The sequence below is a fragment of the Saccoglossus kowalevskii genome, chromosome 1 (genome assembly GCF_978046115.1).
Source record: "Saccoglossus kowalevskii chromosome 1, keSacKowa6.1, whole genome shotgun sequence".
Classification (NCBI taxonomy): Eukaryota; Metazoa; Hemichordata; class Enteropneusta; family Harrimaniidae; genus Saccoglossus; species Saccoglossus kowalevskii.
This window is the reverse complement of record NC_140641.1, coordinates 34,266,303-34,290,968: the sequence shown is the minus strand read 5'-3', so window position 1 is coordinate 34,290,968 and position 24,666 is coordinate 34,266,303. Positions and strand designations below refer to the sequence as shown.

The 24,666-nt window shown below is 38.2% G+C and overlaps 1 protein-coding gene across 1 annotated transcript in view; it reads right to left on the bottom strand.

The window, feature by feature from the left end:
• Nucleotides 1-2,117: 2,117 nt before the first annotated feature.
• Nucleotides 2,118-24,666, bottom strand: part of pax6 (paired box 6) — a gene marked incomplete at its 5' end in the record, with an annotated part of 42,311 nt that continues 19,762 nt past the window's right edge. The window contains 4 exon segments of the mRNA NM_001164911.1: nucleotides 2,118-2,459; nucleotides 2,901-3,336; nucleotides 3,564-3,646; nucleotides 5,389-5,532. Coding sequence (NP_001158383.1) covers nucleotides 2,365-2,459; nucleotides 2,901-3,336; nucleotides 3,564-3,646; nucleotides 5,389-5,532 — 758 coding nt within the window. The 3' untranslated portion in view covers nucleotides 2,118-2,364.

Below are 24,666 nucleotides of genomic sequence, written 5' to 3'. Positions count from 1 at the left end.
TTATATTATATTATTATTATATTATTATGTTTTTAATAGTCATTTTATAATACATCATAGTTTCCATGGCACAGCACAGGTACTTCATCGTGGGCAAGCTGTCGCGCCGTTGGCACAATATAATTTACTTATTTGGGTATTTCGGGACACAGCGCAACCTTCAGTTGAAATGTGATTTCAATTAAATTTAATTCTTGTTTTTTTCAGATATTACCAATTACACATTCTCCATTAATATAATAGTGATACTTCTTTCTATTTCACAACTCCCCCTGTACAATGAAATAGGCAACAATTGGTTCAGTTCCAACTTTGTAATAAAATTTAATGTTTTCTCATAAAGTCTAAGTATTACTTGGACAAGCAATAATCATATTACAATAATGTGCTGAATATATAAATATACACGAGAAAAAACTGAGCAAAAAAAGAAGAAAATATCTCAATAAGTCAGATAGAGCTACATTCTTATTATCAAGAGTAAAGAGCTAAAGCATCGGGCAGTTCAAGTTCCTTCTTTAAATAAAAAATATCCACATGGGTTTTCCAGTAAAATAGCTATATCATAGAGGGTTAAACATTATTTTGTTATCCAAAAATGCGAAGATAATTTGTCTCCATGAAAAAGCATGCAATTGCGTAGAAATAGCAAAAATATTGGGCGTTGTTTTTTATTAATATAATATGTGTATTAGATATCATGTTTCGATTTTTCCTCCTGTTTGGTTTGCCATTCACTCGACCAATATATTACACAGAAAGCAAGTGACCAATCGATTGTAACAATGTATTATCGATATTATTAAATGAGAGGTGATACGTCATTCCAAATGTAGAATACGTGATGCTACATGTTTACTGGTGTGATTGAAATTCAATTATGTGATATTAAATGGTAAAACACATAAATGTATTAAATATAACATCTGTATCTTTGTGGTCTCGTGCAACTTTTGCCATTTTATGTGTCAACTTCGAGCTTGGTAATTTCCATCCAGAATAGAACTCTGCATCTGAATCAGAGCATCTATTTTAATGCATGAATTTACACGACCCCCCCCCCCCTCTCGAAGGGACGTTTCCTCTGGACCAACATCATGTTCCGTGTTGACATTCATAATCACTAAACATAAATTAAACATCAAATAATTGAACCCAGGTATGCAGAGAAAACATATACATACATAATGAGTTGATGTAAAATAGAATGAGGAATACGGGTACATGACCATTAGTGTAGTAATATGAATGTGGTGGATCCGATGGTCTGCATCTCCCCCTTTGTATGCATCTAACTGCTTAATAACTTGGTTAAAATGTAGCATAAACAAAATCGATGTGATTTAATTCCGTTGTAAAACGCAATACATCCACGGACCCAATTTTGCATTTTTTAGACCAACATAACTTACAATATGCAAACAATACATACAACAATAATCAACATTTGAATGCGGGATTTGTTCATATTCAAAAGCGTTACACATTGTGTCCAGCAAAATCAAATACGCTTTGAAACATTCTACGGAATATAACAAAACTACTGTTTTCTTAAAAATCTCTGATTCAAAATGCTTTAGTGAACATGTACACCAGGTGATAAACACCGAAAACAATTCATTTGAAATATGCGTTGATATAGAAAATTCTAGATTTCGGTCATTCAGCAAAAAATTAATTATTTGAGCCCATTTTCCTGAAAATGTGTTTACCAAATAATGCTAAGAAAGCCTTTAAATACTTTCACCCTATTAATTGGTGTGATGGCCGGAGAATTGTTTATTGGCGGTCGTAACGGCGAAGAATACCGACAACACATGACCATGAAATACTACATACACATTCTCTACTGCTATCTAGTATATCAAAAAATCAGAAAACAGCCTCCTTAGTGTCTGTGTACTACATTTAGGACCGTCGACGAGTATGTGTGGATTTCGTGTCCGAGCAGTTTTGGCAATATCTTCTGAAAGTCCTCAAAACCTGCGTATTTGTACATATATAAATCAACTATGTCTTAAAACAAGTTATCCATCGGCGTCAGTGTGAAAACCGAATCCAGCATGACGTATTCAATGTGTATCTGGAAGTACAATCGAGCGATGAGTACCACTTTGAGTACGTCGATGCGTAGCGTTACATTGTGACGTTAAGTTCTTTCTTACATTTAAGATGCCACATAATCTGTATTCGTATGTCTGTCAAGTTCTTGGCTTACAGTTCTTTCATCGTCTTGGTCTCCTTTATTGCCCCTGTATCGCGCAGATAACTTGTAATGTTTTCTTTCCAATAAAAATTCACAAAATATTTGTTCTCTAAATCGGTGGAGTGGTTTGTATGTTCCGTTTCACTTGGATATCGTCTTTATTGTATTCGTGGCCAATATTGCGACGTATGTGAGCTATCAACAGCACTGGCAGGAACCTGCACTGGAACAGATACACCGGGTGATATTAGACCTACAATATGATAATATGAAATAATGAGTGCCACTGGAAATAATGAAATTGAAATATATGTATTTGTTGTTTGTTTATGGGAAATCCGTATTGGTGAACATGGGACTAGTTGGTCGTGAGAGAATTTGAGATTGAAATCCAGAATAGAACCCATTGTATACATGTAATAATGCAGTATAACAATGGGTAAGAGGATTGTAGTGACAGCTTGTCATTGAAGATGACACATGTGACGATAGTGTATATGCAACACTTAAGTATACATAACATGTGGAAGCCCGGGTCAGTGTTGGTGGAGGGATTAAACACAATATGAAAAATAAAATGAAAATTCCAAATTGTCGGGAACATTGTTCAAACATTGACAAACATACTTCATCACAAGACATTACAGACGTTTAACATGAAAACAAAGATAATATACCATAAATTGACGTATACCTAAATATTTACCTCCGTAGCCCCCATGGCCCCCACTTGTCTGGGTCATACAAGCACTACTAACATGGCTCTGTATTGGCGGTTGTCCAATGGGGTGTGTACTGTTGCTGGAATATCCTCCAAGACTGAGGTGATGTTCGTAGCTCCGTGCGCTCGGTGGGATCATACAGGAATATGATGAGGTGTCTCTGGGTCCGCTGAGGTTCGGTGGCGTTGCCATTGAGAAACTGGGTACTGGTGGTAGTGCACTATATGAGTCGGCAGTACGTGGCACCATTGGAGTGGTGGGCTGAGGAATGGGTTGGTAAACGCTGTTAGTAAAACTGCTGTTGATCGGCAGGTGGCTGGAAGACGTAGGGGCGCTACTCATTTGTCGTCGTTGGTTGCGCAGTTTCTCCTCTCGTCGCCATTTTGCTCGGCGGTTGGAGAACCAGACCTAAAGGGGTACATGCATTCGAGTTCAGCCAAAACGTATCAGACAAATATAAACGAATTGAAATGCACAAAGACTAAGAAAATGTAAACTAATATGCTCGAAGATGGAAGAATTCGGTTCATAAATTTAAAAGCGAATATGTATTTCCAACGAGTTGATTGTGGTATTTGTAAACGTAAAGTAGATAAAATTAGCTGGAATGTCCATAAATAAACTATATTGCTAACCTGAATACGTGCTTCCGGTAGATCAATCTTTTGTGCCAGCCGTTCACGTGCAAAGACATCAGGGTAATGCGTTCTTTCAAATTCTAGAAAGGTAAGAACGAATATTACGTTAATCTTTGAAGGGAGACGTGACAATTCAGGTGGGTTTATCAAAAAACATGGGACATTGTAAAATACCGAAATAGGCAATACAGAAAGTTTCACAAGTCGGTCATTTTATGCAGGCAAACAGTGTATTAACATGCATGTAGGACCTATATTAACTCGTAGTATCTAGTTGAAATCCCTCACCACAATCGCGTATGTCAAAATAACAGATTTACCCAATGAAGAGGCATTCCTAGTCCTATTGTCAGTTTAATGGAAAATACGTTTAAAAAAATCTAGCTAATACAATTCAAGCAAGACAAGGTTGCATAAATGAAAGTCTCTATTTCGTTTCGCTTCCCACGGAGTTTAATTTTCAGACAATCTTTGGGCGATTTCCGCCAAATTGGTTGAGTAAACATTGATTACTGTTATAAAGTTTTCGGCCATATTCCTGGGGGTGATGGTTAACCTCCGATGGCACCCCTCAATACCTCAATAGTATTATAATTTCTGTGTCATATCCTGTGGTTGGCAAGTGAATGACTTGCCAGTACAATTTAGTTTACGTCACAAGTGAAATAGCATTGTAACCGAGCATTAGTTCTCATTTGTTGAGACTGTTTTGTGTGTGATATTTCTATGTTTCAAACGGAACAGGCGGCGGTAATCATTCCGCTTTACTTTGCAATAACAAAACATAAAAAATAAAATGTTGAGTTGTATTTCAATGTTACAAAGTCATGCTGGTTTCATGTTAATCGTGTTTGTAAAATGGCTGTGTCACGGGAGAGCATGACTCATGGCATTTTAGATCTCACTGTTTGCCCGGAAAATAATAGTGTATGTTATTATAGGGCATGTTTACTGACGATTTCGGGATAAATAAACACGTGTTTGTACATTCTATCGAAACAACGACACAGCTAAACTCTCTGGACGAATTAGCTGTTTTAACTTAGGCACGAAACAAGTCCACCTGGGCTGAAATTTCGAGACATCGCCGCGGGCGGGCATTATATGATTTCTTTCTCAATTACTTTCGTCCAAGAAATAACAATTATTTGTAGTAACTTAAAGGGTTTGGCTGTGAATCGGTGTACGTTACATCTATAAGCCATTGCTAACTGCTCCCTAACTGCTCATTTAATTCACATGCAGAACCTGGGTTTGTTTTGCAAGAGTCCTCGGCATAATTGGAGAAAAAAAGTTTGTTTGTTTAACTTGTCGACAAGCTGGCGGCTTTGCTTTTTTGGTGGAACACGCCTTTTAGGATGCTTTTTAAAGTGCAACGCAGTGGAATAACGTTGCACGTGTGGGAGTCATGTGGCTCAAGGGAAAACAATGTAAATGTCCAGTGCCGACGTCTGGTCTGTGGAAGCATAAAGTTCATTCTATCGTGCTAGTAGTATGTCACTTTTTTCTCCACACAAATTGGCAAACAATACCAAATTGCCGAACAACTTTTAGATTATTCAAATCACATTAATATCACGTGATTGTCATGACATGTATTTTCGAGTGCATTTCATATTCCAGTAATGTGATTGGTGAGTGATTAACTTATGTGCATCCAATAAATGTTATTATTATAATTATTATAATTATTATAATTATTATTATTATTATTATTATTATTATTATTATTATTATTATTATTATTATTATTATTATTATTATTATTATTATTATTATTATTATTATTATTATAGTAAACGCATTTGGATCCATAATCTACCTTTCTCGAGGGTTTCAATTTGATATTGGGTGAAAGAGGTACGGTTTCTCTGCAGCTTACGTTTCAGTCTGAGCCTGGCTTGGGCTTCATCATCATCGCCACTCGCATCCGTTCCGTCTTTATGATCACTAATTTCGCCCGCATCTGAAACCAAAGAAATGGAAAATTATAAGAATAAAAGAAAATATATATAATTATATTTGTCTACAGAATACACACTCTCATTGATTTATAGATAGGCACTAGCAAAATGTGGGAGATAAGCAACAGGTATGTCGTGGATATTATTCACAGCTGACTGTAGACCTGTTGATCTGTCATCAGCGACATTATTTATAAGTAGACCACACATGATACGAATAACTACAATGAAAACGACTTATTATATAGTTAACAAAGTTTCATATAATCTAAGTCAAATATCGTGACGTCAAAGTAAAACTAAGTACGGGAACGTCATATCGTGGGGAGAAGTTACGTTGCTGCTGAAATTAAAACAAATGTGCCCCATCATTGCAAGATTCCCAGACACGCGCTGTCTGTGGAGACCTTCCAACGTTTCTATGTGCAAATCACTGAACTTTGATACAGCCCTGATGTCTGTGTCAATTTGACTTGATATGTCAATTTCAGCTGCCTAATTGCATCAGGTAGCGGAGAGAAATTGACAACACTCAATGCAATAAGCACGGATTGCTTCGCCTGACCAGCGAAATGAACAGACCGCGAAAATGAAGATAGGCCAATTGAGCGTCCCCAGTAGATGGTTGCAGGGCAGATGTGCCTGACCGCATCACATCTGCAGCGCGCATCAATTCCACTTTATTTGGCAAGCACAAACTCATTTAGGTGCTCATCTCGGTTCATATCATTGAAGAGCAACGAGAAGTTTGTCGGTGTAATCACATTGTTTACGCTCATAGGAACGATTACAGGTCTGAAATGGACACAGGCTATATATATATATGGGAAACTGACACAGGGTTGCGATGTTCCCGGAGATACATTTCAAAAAGCGATATTGCATGAAATGTGCATTGCGGATATACGCCAAGGGAACATCAACCGTTGATACACACCTAATGGGGAGTGACTAAGAGACATTCTCACACACTCAATCAAGAAATATAAACTCTTTCCTCGTTTCATTTACAATTAAAGAAAGTGGGTCAGTTAAACATGAATAAAAGTGGGAAATTTTATGGTTAGATATAAACACAGATAACATTTTGTGGTCACAGACAGTGTGAATTTATCTTCATTATACAGGAATCAGTGAAAATAATGGTGATTTACATTCAAAAATATCCAACTAGTATTACTCCAGCTACGTTAGGACATTCAGTCTGTATCTTACATTGTCGGGACTTTTGTGCGAAACAAGCTTCGAAGTATTACTAGAATTGCTGTCTCTACTGTTTCTGTTCATCACGTACCAAGACAGACGGTACTTGGATAATTGAGAGTGTGGAAATCCGCTCGACGTTTGGCGAAAAAAAAACAACGAGTGTTTGGCGACAGAGTATATGGAGCTGGAATTGGAAATCTCAGAAGGGCACATTAAGAGTGACATTCGGTAATAGGCGGCAGAGGACGGGGCATGGTTCATTTCAGCTGATAGGAGTAATCACACGGCGTATGAGCATCAGGCCCTTTTCTGTGTTCTTCCCTTAATAGATATTTTACAACGAATTAAGGCCTGTATTTGATGCATTGGACGGCTAACAGACAACTAATTTAAAAGCCATTTGAAACCTGTTCTGGTAAATCAGCCTGCTCGGTTCTCTAATTTGATTGATATTCTGGTTTAAAACATTAGAACCCCACGGACAAGACCTGTCGCCCTGGTCCCTACACGGAATGATATATCCCACAGACATGAAGAAAGCAATGCATGTACGTCGTTGGGATACGTGACCTCCAACCTCGACAGACCCTTTCCTGGAGATCCGCCTTTATTAAAAATGAAATCGAAAATCAACTAAATTTCCGTGCTGAAAGGAGCTAACGAAGTGAGAAAAATGTTAGATTTCATTAAGGGGTTAAGTGTGCCGGGGTTCTTTGACGTCTGCCATGCTGCCAGCAAACAGCAGCAAAAAGGACCCTAATAGTATTAGATAGTTTGATATAAACACACTGACCCGAGTAATGAGTTGCGAAAATAGAGACTTTTGGTTCGTTAAACTCCACAATAATATTGTCGACACGATCTTCTAAACAATTAATACGCGATAAAACAGCGACTAGATATAAGAAGAAAATGGCTAAATATAATAGCCTGTCGTAAAACGTCTGCTTTTCATAATAAAAAAAAGCGTTTTCACTTTTAACGCAAGACTGGGTTTGCAGCTTTGATTGCAGCATCTAGTTATGTCATCGTACCAGAGTCATCGCAACTGTTATAAGGTGACACAATGTTGTAATCACTGTTTTCCTCCATGAAATGGTTTTATTTTGTTTCTGACAATTCTTTTTCTACTGTCTTTCACTTTTATTTCTGAGTTGCAAATTGTAAGATTGAGAAATGAACAAACGCTTCTTAGATTGCTTGAGAGGACGCGATTCTATCTAATGAGAGTCCGTTAGAATACAATACCCCGGGGTACCATAACACATCACGTTCTATAATTATATTTTTAGTGTTTTCAAACTGCAACTTTTATTTTCTTCAATTAAGATTGAAAATACGCTCCTGTAATCACTACACTGGATTCTACATAGCTGTCTATTACTGTGACTGGCTGTCACTTTTCCCGTTACATTCAGTCAAGCGAAATTCCTGTGACGCTATCAATGGTGGAAATTTCATCTACCCCTCTCTGATGTTTGAACGTGATTCTGGGCGAGCAATGGAAACATGGTAATTCCCTTTCCTTCCTGTCTTCTTAGTTGACTCAACATTGTACTACTGATGTGTCCATTTCAGGTGCCAATCATCTTTTTTTTCACAGTCAAATCGAGCACGTCACACTTCACATCCAAATGCGACAAACGAATAAAACGTTGTCTTTTGTACGTTAACGATAATATTATTGCAAGTGTTTTTAATGAAATGTTGAAAATCAAATGCACTTTAGGTGAATTAAATGCGTATTGAATTAATTGAAAATGAAAATCACTCACTTGGCTGAGATTTCATAAGAGGTACGGAAGAGGAAGCGGAACGGCGCGTGGACTGCTTGAGTTAGCACTTTCTTTGCGTTAGTTTTAGTAACGTGACGGCGCCTAATGAAGCAAGTTTGCTTACTAATGGAGGGGTTTATAAATAAAAGCCAGTAAAGTCGAGGAAATTTCACAGCAAGAAAAAATAATAACAATAATAATAATTCAAGCTACTGTTTCCAGACGAATGGCTTTATCGCCTTTTGTCGAGTTGATTCGCTTTTTATCGTGATTCGTTTACGAAGCCAATTTAGTGGAAGGGAACTTTTCAGTCAAAGTGCCAGAGACGATTTGCGGTTAGAAAGAGCAACGAGCAAAAAGTTTCCGCAGGTAGCCAAATTGGCGATCAATGCCCGCTTAATTACACTAGTGTAATTGACTAAAATTTGATCATTACGCGAGAAATCAGAGCATCGCTTCGGGCAGGGCCCGAGGACTCGTTAAAAGAAAAATACTTTTTAAAAGACAAAAAATAAGAAAACACAAAGACACTGATTAAGTTGATCGACAGAACAGAGATGCGCTTTTAACGAGAGATTCTATAAAATGTAAAGTTCGTGTAAAATTAAATCCCACTTTACAAACGGCTATATCGGTGCCTTTAGTGAACTCTTAATATGGATCACTATAGATCTCTGCAGCTTCCTTCGTATTTCGATAACAGTATAGTAAACAGAACTGACTAGGCTACGAAGTGTACTGCAAACCACTCAATGGGGGAGATAAATTGAGATCGCCACTGAATCAAATATGTTGATAAATATGTAGAAAGAGGCATTTGGCGCGAATTTGCTCACAAATTAATACTGGTTAATACTGGGATTTAGGGCATGGCGGTCTTTCTCTTTAACAATTATTTTTCCAGCGCAGCGTGTGTGCATTCCAGTTACCTCTTTGTTTTTTGTTGATGATGCGCAATTCGTGACAAATGGGGAGCTGTTTGAAGCAGATAGCACATTAACGTTTTAATGAATTTTAAACAATACTTGTATGTATGCTGTTGTTCTTTCATTAGATAGGGCTCTAGAGACTGGACCATGCACAGCGTGCTGCCCACATAATCCCTTAATAACCCGAGCCGAAGAGAAATCAATATACATAATATACAAGTGGTCAAAGCAAGCAATTGTTCGCACGCTCACTGATAACAGAGAATATCATCGAGCACCGCGAAGACAAGAATGTGTCAACGCAGATTATAGAAAGATTACAACATTTAACGTAGGATTCCTATCTTACGTGGGGGAGGTGACGTAACATGGATGATACTCAAAACAAAACATCTGTTTCAATTAAATAGCGAAACAATAGGAAAGCTGTTAGTAAACCATAGTATCAGCAGTTATTGTGGTCGATTTTTATAAGACATGCAGTTTGCTCTAATCGCAACAGCATGTTCAAACAGTTGTACTTATGGGTGAACTAGTTTATAAAACAACACAATTATTATTAGTTTACAAAATAAGGAATGTGATTAATAACCAATTTGTGTGTGTGTCTTGCTGTGTACACTTTTGTTCGAATCTGTTTATTGTTTAAATTTAAATCAGGAGCAATGTCCTGTTAGGTACATGGAACATAAGATGGTTGAGGGCGGTACACATTATTATGTTAGACCTGTAGACGAGCACACCAGGGAACAAATATGCGTCAAGCATGAGTTCAGTGCCAGGAAATATTCAGGAAATATTAGCACCAAATCGGGTCGCGGTTGGTTTAACACAGAACTGCCGAAAGCTAGGTATATGGACCACTGATCGCAGGAGTTCAAAAATCAACTTTTAAAGAAGACCACTTGAAAAGAGTTGTTACAACAAGCCAACTGTAACTAATTAGCCCGAAGAGAGTGGTTGTATGATCCCAAACCAATTGCAGGCCATTATTCAGTTAGTTTCGTCGAGGTGATTTCTGTGGCATTTTGGTGAAACAAACCAGTGTCCCATTTCAGTGGTATTGCAAATAGCGTCCCTTTGATAAGCCAAGTGTCAAGGTAATATCAAAACAGTATGCCCTATATAAATAATAATGACCAAGACGAACTAAGAAATTCACTTAAATGAGCTCTTTTCATAAAGTAAGAACATATTGTAGAAATAAAATCAAAATGGCCACTCTGTATCTGCCAGTTAGTGTGCAGGTGGGCCTCCGCCCAAACGGATAAGCTCACCAGACACACAGAATATATGACAAAGCAGCGAATAGCATAGAGAGAATGTCTGCTCAGACCAGATATCTTGCACAAATAAGAGGTTGTGACTTTTCTTTTCAAGGCTTCGCAGGGAGTGGAGCATGCATTGGGATACTTCGGCGAAATCAAACGACTTCCCAACAGTAACGCACCTTTCAATTGGCCATGCCGATTTCTATGGTGGTACAATAGTATGATAGCGCGCCCCATTCGTATATGGTTTTGGAGCACACAATGTGTTGGTATAGAGGATCGCTTATTTGATCCAATCCCCCTATTCATTGGTCGTAATTAACTCGCATTTACCTATTTACCGCGGCCCACTCCTTTGTACTTTGCCGGCTCCTTCGGGCGAATGGCATCCCGGGCTTGTTTTCCGAAAAAGAAAATATGCACGAAACTACTAATGCTTAGGAATGGAAACTTCACAAGCTGGAAACAGCCAAGATATGAAACCCATGGGTAATACAGACGAAGGCTAAGGCACAGAGTGAAACAATTGGATCTCCGGCGATTGTCTGCAGGCGCTCAAGTACTAAACAGAACCACTATGGATTGATTGTTTGTGGCGAATCTCTTACCGAATTGGGGTTGACTGGTCGGGGCGGCTGTCAGTATCACTACAAATTAGTCAAAGGCTGGTCCCCTGTTAATCATTCGATATTAGCATTGCCTCGGGCGCTAGAGACAAAAATGAAATCTTCAAATTACCACTGGAAAGTTTGATTTGGCCGCTTAAGTCGCACTATTCCGGTTTGTTTCCGTGCACGCGCCAGTGAAACCTGTCACGAAACAGATAATGTCACGCATGATGAGAAGATTACTTTGTACTTGGAAGACAAAACACTATCTGAAATTCTTGTAAAACACAAGACACATAAACATGGCGACTCTCTATGCCATAATTAATAAGACTAGGTATAATTATAGGAAACAATAGACGTGTCCACATTATATTCCTTTCTGATACCGAGTCTGGCCCCCTAACCTATCTTCCTATCTGTTCGCGAGAAGAAACGCCTGTGGCACAACGCATCCGAAAAAAGATCTTATCAGGCAATTTAATACACAAATGCAATTTATACATAGGATTCATCGGGCTATGAAAGGGATCGATCAGTGGGAAGAAAGGTACAACAAATAAGGCAAAGTTGCTCGTTTCCGCCGAAATCGATAATTTTCCTGCAGGCCCCTAAGGCTATAGGGGAAATTGAAAAATAGGGCAATAACGGCATAGTATGCGTCATGTAATCATTCCAGGCGAGTACCATAAATGCATAGTCTGGTGAAAATTGCAATTTGGTCAGTGCTCACAAAAAATTAACGAAGACATTTTTAGTTTTCAACAGACTCATTAACCCCGGAAACCGCTCAGTTGAATTTACAATCTGCCTCAGGGCTCAAATATGAGTATTTAAATTAAACATTTAGATAAGGGCGTAACTATTGCATCATTGTTCCCTGTACCATAACTACACAACTGGTATTGAATTTGCCCATCTACCTCATCCCATATACAGTGTGTGCATCACACTGTATATTACTATCACACAGAGAATGTCATGGTTTGTATACTGATTCATTTACATAATGATTTTACTTATGTAAATTGATTGATTGATGTGATGAATTGATTGATTGATTGGTAAAATAATGTTTGATTTTGATTTGTTTCCCTTGTAATTGTGAATGATTACTCCTTCTAGAAATATGCCTATCAATATCCGGCCAACAAAGAGAAATGTCAACTCGTGTCCGGAGAAGTGTTTGTCCCTTTTCTCCCAAAACGTTTTCATTTCCACTTGTCACCTCATTTTGATAGCCCCTAACAATCTGTCTATGCGCGCTGTCTTAATATTCCTCCAAGGCCGCGGCATATTTTACACTAAGAAACCGAAAATCCGAAATGTAAGTCTCCATCCACGTTGAAGTAAAACAAAAAGGGTAGCGACATTGGTTTATGCATCGATGTATTCCAGTAACCACATACAGATCAGTTCTTTGTTTGCATCCGATCCTTATTTATTTTCCCGCATAATCGGCTCTGAGAGACGGGGGTCAATTCTTAAGGTTCTTGTTTGGCTCTACTCAATTTTCTCCGACTTATTAGGTTCTCTCTCATAAGCAGCGCCAACTTGATGACTTTATACGCATAAACCCCGCCACTTCATGTATTATTCGGCTTATCGAAGAAGGTCTGTGAAACAAACACAATGAGCGCTTTTGATACCGAACGTACAACCCTTGCCCATTTTCATTTCATCTTGTCAATTTCAAAGTAACGAAATCACAAAATCGGTTTAAATACTGATAAATCTTGTACGGATTTGAATATAAATATAACGAGTGGTTACAGAAAAATAAAAAGTGATTATTCGTAATCCGAATTCAATGAGCCCAACGGATTAAAATGAAACTCGATTGCACATATAGAATGTATTCAAAAAACTTTTTTGTCGGATGGTTTTTGAAATAATACACAACCGAGCTAATCATATGAATTTAAATGGGGTTATTATTGGACTCTGTGGAAAGAAAAGTTAAAACCCTGCAATGTAATTTGGTTTGACTGATAAGAAAAAAAAAGTAGTTTTTGTTATGTTAATTTCATGCAACCAGTATATATGATTGGGATACACACATTCTCCGCGGCGCAATGATTCGCTAACATATGACGTCACATATCTGTGGCACAGCTTGAGTAATATTACTCTCACCAGAATACAACTTGGACATGTCGCGGGGAATCCTTCTATCTTATTTCCAAGTTCTCAATTTAGAAGAAATTGAGCAGAAAAAAACACTAGATAGTTTTCACTTGGGTATTATTAATTTAATGTTGGAGTATCATGTTCTGGTCAAAGGTCACGGTATGAAATTTACATGACCAGCGAGTTATTGCAACTAGTAGGTGACGCGGTGTCCATTCCCCGTGAAAGTAAAAATTCACACAATTACAGCCACGAGTGTAATTCCGACAATGTCCTTACTGCCAGGCAACCTCATATTTACACGGAGTCCAACATGTGACGATTTCTTTGAAGTTTGCGGTGTTGTGTCATCCTGTCTGTGTTCAGTGGCATGTATCCCTGTGGTGTACGGCTGAGCAATTAATTTCGTGTTGCGAAAATGACATCCCACACGCGGTGATAGATTTCGTCCATCAGGTTTTGATCAGTAAAACCAATAAACTTACATGCGAACTTGAATTTTGGGTGTTAGTAACAATTTCATATTCAAAATAAATAGCCTGGTTTTATCATAAGTGTGACATTTGTGACGATTCTTACATATTAGATATTTGGTGAGTGGTGCTATGTTGCTTGTAACAAATAGTATATGTATATCGCGATGTCAAAAGCGTCTCAATTTAATTACTGCTTCGAACTATTAAAACACACCGTAGAGCCACTACAGCGACAGGGTTTACATCATATCGTATTTCAATCATAATACATTGGTCCCGGAAAAAATAGTAGCGAAAACAAAAAACACGCTTTATCCCACCGCAAAATAACTTCGTATAATTTAAGGATACAGACTGTATGTCCCCGGGGCAGATGTGAATCGTATGTCAAATTTGTCAAATTCTTGGAGCAGAAAATAAAATAAAATTTTGGGGTATTCAATTGGAACGCCGGTCAACACATTGGACCCGTATGAAGTGGCCGTCTCATGTTTATGGCCAGAGGAAAAATAGACGTGTATAATTTCAGAGTGAGTGGAGATTTCAAAATGAAAAGCAACAGCTGTGAGCAGAAGTGCCTTCTGTGCACGAAGACCAGTCTGCTCGCTATTACAACGTATCATGTTAATATGACTGAGTTCATCAAATATAAACGCGGTTTAATTCGGTTTAAATGCATGCAGAACACTGGAAATGTCACTGACTTTCGAGACAAATGAAGGAGATACAGATCAAATACCGTAACAATTAAATATCACAGAAATATTATTAGTCAGCATAGCGAAACCAGTCAATTAAACGCGCATGCGTGAACGCTCCCATCTCGCGTGTTGTCAAAGTCAGTTTTCCGTCAGACCAAATACCTGCATTTGCAACAAAATATGACGAGTTGTTTTCCTACTTGTTATGGAATTAATTCGTTCTTTTTGACATTTAGTAAAATTTTTCAAGAAATCGCTACATGGAAAGTGTCACATGCCCCCAGCAAGCAACTGTGACTTAATCGTCACGGCGAAATAATGTCATCGAATAAATTTGGGGCGAAATGACTAGGGTATTTGAAGACAAAAGATTTATAAATGACTCTTGGGTTCATCAATAATTTAGTTTAACGTGTTCAACCAATGATTCCCAGAATTCACCGCGTATCAGTTTGATCAAGTATCACCTAACAGGGGAGATTATGATGAATTACAAAAGGTTCAAATGCTAATTTAGAAGGATCATTAACTTTCACTTCAATCTCATTGTTCCTGTGTGTGTGTGTTTGTGTGTGTAAAAACAGGAACAAAAATATAGAGGTGGCGTCACTGACACCGTCACCCATCAACTGGAAAATACATGTGATACGATAAATCGGCGTCAATTTTGATTGTCCACAATAATATGGCGGGAAATTCACAAACCTTATCATTGCGTGAGATCTGAAATCGACAAGCACGATTTTATTGTCGCCCTTATCGTGACATATCGTGTTCATTACAAGTAATATTTACAGCTCACAAATTTCATTAGTCACAACGATTTGGGTGTTTTTCTAAATTAGGAACGGTGGATATGGTGAATTTTATTTTCAAATCCGAAAGTTTTCCCGTTATTGATTTATAGTAACCATTGATTGAACAGCTAGATTATATTTGCATTATCGTACACAAAATATTTGCTCTTGAACGAGGATAAGGACTGACATTTGAAAAAGAATGGACTTTGTAGCCGCCGATAAAAGCGCTCCCAGTTGTATATATTTAGTAATTCATCACTCAATATAAATAATTCAAACAAGGCATTGTGCGACAAATTGCCGCATCTCTTCGGGGAGAACGCTCAACAAACGTTCGATTGCCCTTTTCGAATCAACGCATCGTCATGTCCACTGGCTCAAATAGCGGCGCACTTTCTGCTAATGGCGAAGAACACATTAATATTGGAGCGATTACGCGTAGTCAAAGACCCTCACTTGCAGATATTAAATAAGGATCGTTGCAAATGATTGTTTCATTATTGGCTACAGCGTCTGCAAACACACCACTCTTTGTTCTCTGTGATATATTAAAACATTGAATTCGTGCAATTATGTCGGCACTCAATAGTAATCCAGCCTACGTGCCGAAAAAGTTATTTTCTGCAATTTCATTTCTTACAATAATTACCACCGATTTTTTATATTGGCTTTCTTTTCGTTGACAGCAAGTACCGGGAAACTGGGAATGTTATTAAGCCGAGCTGGAAGAAAAGGAAATCGGCTCGACTCTGTTTGCTGAATAATGAGACCAATGAGAGGGGGTAATATCGTTGATATTGTAGACTCGTTTGCAAACAGATTTATTTGGTTTGTAACATGCCGCGCGTCGTATCCGCGTTAATATGCCATCACGAGTTTAGCCGTGGGGGGATTGGTACAAATCCCAGCATAGTACTATTATACACTATTACAGTGGCTTTTATGATACCGTCAATGCCTATCGATACAAAGCCTGCTAACATTTCAGATAAAACAAATGATGGGGTCCGATATGAATATCGAGAACATGAATATCCATTTTTTTTAATAGTTCTAATCTAAGTCTATGTGTGTGGCAAGACTGTGTGGATCGACGTTCAATCAGAGACACCGCGCCATCGTCTCGCTGTGGCAAATATTTAAGTTTCTATTCCCCAATTATGGTGCAAATTGGGCTTATAAATATTTATTAAACGTGTATCGAATGTCGAATAGCCAATCGAGACTTTCCAGTATATCTCCTATATCTCCAAATTAAATTTCTGATTTTGAAATCCGCGGCTTTCGCTAGATTGAACTAGGGATGCTCCATTCCACTGAACAAGGACGCGATAATTGTATAACATGCATCAAATGATGTCGTCAATGCCGCTTCATTCATTTAAAATTAAATAAAAAGTTAACTGATACGATATATAATTTCTTTGGTTTCCTTCGTACATAATTTTGAAAGAAGTCGCACATTGTGACACTAATATAATGATTAAAGTCCAGCATTTGTAAAATCAAAACCGAGAAATAAATAAAAACAAAGCGAAATACTTGCGTGGGTTTAACATTTATTTCGCCGTATTGTTCGCTAATTTAAATATTAATATTCCCTGTGTAAGGACATGTGTTCTAAAACCGGTACTGAATATGGTAACAGTGTGTTGACACGTTATGATGGAGACGGATTACGATGGTAAACTATCATATACTGCTCTCCTGGCGCACTTTGCCAATAAAGTATTAATAACACAAATTAATTATGTATTCATCATTGTATCTGGTTGTATCACACATGTATATCTGTGTCGCATACGTCGTTTTAAATTCGGGTGTTAATTTTTACTACGGGGAAAAGACACAAACAAAATGGCGAGCGAAAATAACCGGGTTTGACTGGGAGGCAGGGGATTTTAGCTTAATTTTGGAATGGCCTAGTAACACAGAGGCAAGGGACGATTTTCCCCACCATTGTGTTGGTGTCTCAAATAAAAGCCAGAAGGAGATGGATGAAAGAAGGATGCGCAGGGATTACTGACACGGAGATGAAAGCTGTCCAAAAGACAGTGAACACTGCGGATTGCAATAAAGCCGGCTAAGAAGGAGCAATATTCTACTGTTGTAAATAGCATTGATATTCTTGATTATCACATGGTTAGTGTAAAGGGGGCCGCTATTACGCTGAACGACTATCCATTGGTCCCTGCTATAATTCCACCGTGTGGATGCTTATCCCTATACAAATTAAGTTTGCTTGCTTCGTTTGTCCTCTACATACGGGGCCGACACGAAAACTCGATTTCCCCTTTTCTATTGGCTACTCACTACATATTAGGCAATTTCCACCACAACATGACGATTTCCCGCCAGTGTTTGTGTTTGCTTCTCAAAGAGGTTTTTGTTGATCATACGTAAGCTCAGGTGGAAGCAAGGTGCTTTAAATTCAAATATAACACATTCGATTGTGATCTCCCCTGTGAGAAGCGAGATATGTACAAAGGTTAGATGACTTACTTATATGGAATAGATGATGTAGTTCATTTCATTATGAAATGTAACATAGATCGAGATTAAGGCGATACATTAATGATCATGTACTGCGAATTGCTGACTACTCGGCATAAGGCAACGTCGCTAAGATTGAACAGGATGTGACGTTTGTCAGTACTTTGTTAAAATATTTATTTAGGCAATACTGGTACTTTCGGCAGAGCCGACAATGTCAGAAAAAGTAGTGTCGGCGCTAATATAGACATTATTGGGCGGACCCGAATGAAATCTAAACAATGATTCGAATCACGTGTCTAGAATATTATCGCTATATATAAATATTGCTGTTTTAAACATTTGATATATATATATATATATATATATATATATATATATATTATCCGGACTCAGGGAAATAGGCTTAAATACCCGTATGTTTTAAATTTTTTATACAGTGGACTCTCGCTAGGTAGGGTATTTGATTTTATGCAGCATGTATCTCTCAATTTATCGAGAGCCGAAATTTATTGATAGATCGGAGACCCACCAGCAATCTAATGGTCGATGTGACCAGTAGCAGCGTTAACAAATATGATTTCGTTTTTTTTTTCAGTCTCTAGCTCCAAATTGACACTTGTCATTACTCGACATTTTTTAATTGAGTGTCAGTATTTATACAAAATGTTTTTCTCGGTGACCCTCAGTTTAAAATTTATCGCAAGAGTGAATGCAAAATTAGGAATTTGGCAATGCCTATTGTTCGGTCATTCGTCGCCTGATATTTCATCATTGACTGCCTTTCCAATTGGCTAATGACTGGTTAATTTATTCACATTTTCTGCTTGTTACTTATAGGAAGCTGCACTCAGTGATTTTTCCCACAAACGTATAACTTGTTCTATTACTCACGCAATGCTAAAAGGGCGTGGACAATTCTCGCGGCAACTGAGATTAAATAAACGGTATTTTGAGAACTAAATTTTTATAAAGCACTTTAGCCATTTTCATTCATTGTGACTAACTCTTCTGCAGGCTACTGTCCTACCACTGCGTTTATATTTTTGCTCTGAAATGAAAACAGATTACGAGTGTTGAAGTGTCACTACCCCGGGGTGGGACGGCATGCATGTCGCCATGTGATCACCGATTATAATCTACCATTGACTCGTACACCTGTTTATTCAGTTAGTCACCGCTGCTATGAATCAGTGCCAAATGGTGGCATATCGTCGTCACAAATCTGAAGGGTTTTGAAAATCTCCGTGGTTCGCAACACGGTTCACAATGACCGTGCTTGTTTTTGGACGATCCCATATACCGACAGCTGATTTAGTAAGAAAAGACAGTATTCCTAGAAGCAAAAATAACGTGATCTAATTCTCAAGAGATCCCAAGTACGACTTGGTCGATTGCCCACTACGTATGAATAAAATGATTCCAGTTTCCCCACCAAGCGCGATTCATTGTTTGCGAATCACCGTGAACAGGGCATCGTGGGCACTCATCTTTTTTAAACAACACGAATATATATTATATGTTTGCAATTCTGTACTGAATTGGATTCCGTTCTACAGACCTAGGGGAGTGAATATTCAACCGAGTTCACAAGGGGCTATTTCGAGTGGTTGTGACTTTAAAAAAAGCTCACAAAACAGTAATGATATCGATGACAATAGTGATGCACACTGTCATAAAGTGGTAATAGGCGAAATAATAGAACAGCGTGGTGCCACTTCTGAAATCTCCCCTGTCACATTGTGGTGTTGTTATTTAATATATCATTAACTGTGCAGCGTTGACAAGCCAAGCAAGAGCTCAACCGGCTCTTCTGAAAGTACCGGCATCGACGCACACTATTATCTATTGGGGGTTTAAATCAGTGTAGATGAAGACGGGAAGGACGCTAGGAATGTGAAAATATTATCCCATTCCCTGGGGCCATTCTATTCAATCAATATCGAATCAAATGCTCTAACTAGTGGCGTGTATTTCTCTCATCTCCTCTAGCAGATATTTCGCCACCCTATCTTATTTGCGCGGATGGATTTCTATTGTATTTCCCATGCTGTACTTCTATGTAGCTCCTCCATGGAGGCAATGACGCCTTCAGGCGAGCCAATGCCCGCTACTACCTGTATGAGTTGTAAAACGTAGTTGGTTTCTATAACGCTACATTTCATTACGTACGTGCTAAGTGTACGAAACCCGAGGCACGTCATGCTCATGTTCCATCTGTATTTCATTTTTTAAATGAAAGAAGTACATCAGAAATCTAATGTTAAATATGAAAAAAAAAGTTTGTATTCTCGCCGATGTCAGTATAAAACGGACGTAAGAATCGTATCACGCAATTTTGAAAGAATTACACTTTTTCAAACCGTTATTAAGAGCAAGTAAAGCATGGTCATTTTGATGCCATTGTCTATATAAGTAGCCGCTTTCTGCTTCTTCTGTCTAAGACCTTCGATTTTGTCCCAGTGTAGTGAATGGACAGGGTAGTGGCGCCGGCTTGTCGCCAACCTTTGTGGTATATTCTACAAATCCGTCAATGGGGAAAAAAGCCAAAGTCTTCGGAAGGGATCACAATAACAAGCAGTTCTTGGCGATAAAAAGCCACGATGGTTGCTCAAAACCGGTCATACAATTACAATCACTGCAAAGGCAACTGAAAAGAGGGATTTCTTTTCAAATGAATTGCAAGAGAATGAAAAGGTTTGGCCCTGTTGAGCAGGGGGTCATGCATTAAGTAAGGAGGTGTAAAACGCTGAACTAAACACAAGCCACTCACTAGATCAATCTTTTTTTCTTCAGTTTGATAAACATAGGAAGTGGGTAGCGAGAAAATGAGCAAATTTCATTCTTTTCTTCCGATTTATTTACCTCATATAATGATCGCCCATAGACAATAGTGAACGACCGTGTACATCACCCCTGAGGTGATGTTTATTGCATTTTTATCATCATCATTATCAGTGTATCGGTCATCAGTCAAAATGTCCGCCTGCCACATACATCATGCTGCCAGGCTCTTCCTCCAGAGGCCCATACATCATTGCGGACTCCCCACCTCTCCAATTACCAAGTGAATTTACCACAATGCAGTGGCGACAGCCCATGTAAGCAATCGCTAACAGCATTTTTAATTTTCATTCAATCTGTAAAATTTGAAGTTGGCATACCAAAAGGACAGAGGATTTACACTTGCACGTGGTGTGACATGAACGATTTGATGCTTAATTTAGCGTTAGCATTGGTAGGAGCTCCGTGACCATCTACTGATCTAACGGTCCGGGTATCGTTCGTATGACGACTCACTCACCGTGCCATTACGCTTTGTTAAGCCACCCAGTCAGGCTTGTACGAAGTGTCATTACTGTTCACAATATCAACGAATAATTTACAAATAAAAACGCCTTCTCCTGTCGTCTCTGTTTCTCTGCGTGTTGCTTATTGTTTGGTTGGCTGTAGAGAATTATTGTCTTTGATCAAATCATCATTTGAGTGTCAGTATCATAAAACCCATCGGATTGGAAGGTACATATCGTGGGTTTTTGGTTTTCCAGTGATTAATCACTGAATTGAAACAGTTTAAAGAATAATTGGAGATCGAATTATCACTGTCACTGAGTTTTATTTTGGTTCCATTGCTCGCACGACCACGATAGCATGGTTACACGCTTCCAGACCCCATGACGAAGTATACATATAACGGGGTACATCTACATCATATGCAAGAATGGTTACACGCTTCCAGACCCCATGACGAAGTATACATATAACGGGGTACATCTACATCATATGCAAGAAACCCACAGATTCATATGTATTTTAACTCTAGGGATCATGTCAAAATTAAACGTCCCAGATTCATTGCTTGTTCGGAGATTCAAGAATACATATCGCGGGAAACGTACTGAGCAGCTTCGAGTCAAATTTCCGCTCACCGCTTTCAAATATGGGTGCGTGCGATTGGACACACTCTTGCCGGAAGATATCGAGAAAAAAACTGCCAAAAGAAGACCTATCACAATACCAATATTCCTTTGTTAACCTTATATCAATTATTATTCGAAAGGCAAAATAGACACTGAATTGTCATTTTATCATCATCTAACATCAGCGTGATACAAAACATCCTGTGTATATTCCATATTTCTTATTTTTGGGCTCAAACCGTATGGGTTCTTTTCAACGAGTCTCAAAACATGGCAATGAAAAGGGGTTCGTTATTAAAATACTGAAACACAGTGATTGGAGGTGAATCCAAGCTGTTCGCTAACTCACCGGTGAATACCGCTATTGTATCCGAATGCACAGCTAGGATATGGCGAGGCACGCAAACCCAAAACTCTGTGCGGCACAACACAAGGAATGGCCACTCCATTCTATAATTATGTGCTATGACTTTCAGTCCGGTTTTATTGTAAATTGCTAAGCCGCATTTGTTAACTCGGTGTAAATATTATGAGACGATTAACAAGTTAACGACAACTTTCATGACGATGTAGGAAACTCTCATTCACAATTCCCCCCAGTACCAACGGTACTATCCAGTTCGAGCCGTCAAGCACAATTTTTATTCTGTATGGCATAATATAATTTGTTTTGTAATGGAACATGATAGGTGTATATTTCATCGTGATATGAACATTCTGTTAAATTCCAGCACTGTCCAAATCCATTGTGTCCAGCAAATTCAAATTTCCACGTGAACGGTGGCTGGCTTCATTTGGAACAACTCGGGCGTACACAACCGTCGTATTTCTCGGAGAAATAAAGAAAGAGAAAAAACCTGCAACTTCATTTCAATTTTCAACTTTTATGATCACGTTAATTAACCCGTGGGGTGAATTTTGATGACTTTTCACAAGTTTGCCGTCTTTTTGTAAGCCATATTCGCCAGAAAGCTTCATGTATTAAAATTCCTCTCAGACTATCACTTAATTTCCGTTGCGCCATTCATTGTTTTAATTATTTATTATAGCAATGTTCATTTTATATGTATTTATATATGCATATATATATATATATGCTTCGATATCGGTGTAAATCACCATTTTAAATTCTGCGTATTTCTTGACTATTCGAAGCGTGTTCCTAGGATACAATCGTCGTTACGTTTGCTGTCAAGGTTTTCAAGTTGTTTTCAAGGTTTTGCTTTCTATATCTAAACACTCCTGACCGGGCGAGTTTCATAAGTATTTACACCCGAACCAGGATACCAATCGTCATTGCAGTTTCTTCGGCTTGGTCAGTTTCACAGGAAATTGTTTACTTACAGAACCCGGACTTTCTACTCATGATAATCGTTTGTTTATGACAATATCTTATTGTAAGTTTGTATTATAGTGTACATTGCGATATGATATCAATTTCCTTGTCTCCACTTATGTCAATTTGGTTACTTCGGTTGCATACGTGTCAATTTCTCTTAGCTGCCACATTGTGCCATCAAGTGATTGCATATATGTGAAACGTTCTACATACGTTGCGAACAAACTACGGTATACCGAATACATGATCAGGCTGATTCACCAGCCCCGAACACACAAGCCAATCAGACAGCACGTTACATATGTGAAACGTTCTACATACGTTGCGAACAAACTACGGTATACCGAATTCATGATCAGGCTGATTCACCAGCCCCGAACACATAAGCCAATCAGACAGCACGTTACTTGTTTATTGAGATTGACAATCACTTTCATGTATGAAGAAACTCTTTTGGGCTCAACTCGGACAAACTCAAAAATGCTATATATTTTGGTGTATCGTCTATTAAATGAAAGTCTGTTCATAGGATGTTCAAACAATTTAAGTAAATTTGCTGTGGAAAGCCTATGTGATGGAGTAAGTTTAAATTGAATTCGCATAGGGATTTTTAAGAAAATCTGCAGGCGACTTTGATGTGTATGCGACATCATGAATATGCTAATTCCAATTTAATGAAATAGACTAGTTTGCTTGAGGTCTTTCAGTACACGTGCAAGAGACAAGCGTGCATGCATGGTTAAGTCAAAATCGTGTGTACTGTGTTTTAAATAAAATGAATAGAAATAATATTTAATTTACAGGCAGCTAAAATAGGGCTACTAAGCGTTTAACCACTTTCAACATTAAGAAGTGCCTAATGACTCCTGTATATATTGTTTTCTTTTGTGAAAAACAAGAGAGTGGATCAGAATCGGTGTTGTCTGACACCGAAAAAAAAAACACATTTCCTATATGAAAACCTTTTCCTAAATCTGGGACGTGGCTGACAAAGAACATCAAGAGACGTATTTGCTGACGTTTGAGGCAAGTTTTCAATTAGCTGACTTCTCGCTGTATTGTTACAGACGGTTTTGCAACAGGCGTAATCTCATTTCAACCTATACAACTACTATCATGTAAAATTATATTTACTTTTTGTGAAAAGACGCAAATCCGGTTTGTGCGTTTATTCTGTCAGGGCTGCCATCCATAGAGTTAATTGGCGCTAACTTATGGCGTTTCTGATACACTGAGTACTGTGAACGGGATCCCCTTCTTAAATAAACTCCCCGACCAGATTTTCATCGGTATAGCGTAATTTTTCAATGATCGGGGAGCACGCTTAAATGATTTTAATCATGAGCAGTTTAATTGATTTCTTTTGCGAGGACGAGTATTCGTAAATATTTCAAAAATAAAATAGAAAGAAAAAAATGCTGATTCTGAAGCAATATCTTCTCTCATAAAAGTGATACCATATGTAACACAGGTTCTGTGATGCGCGCT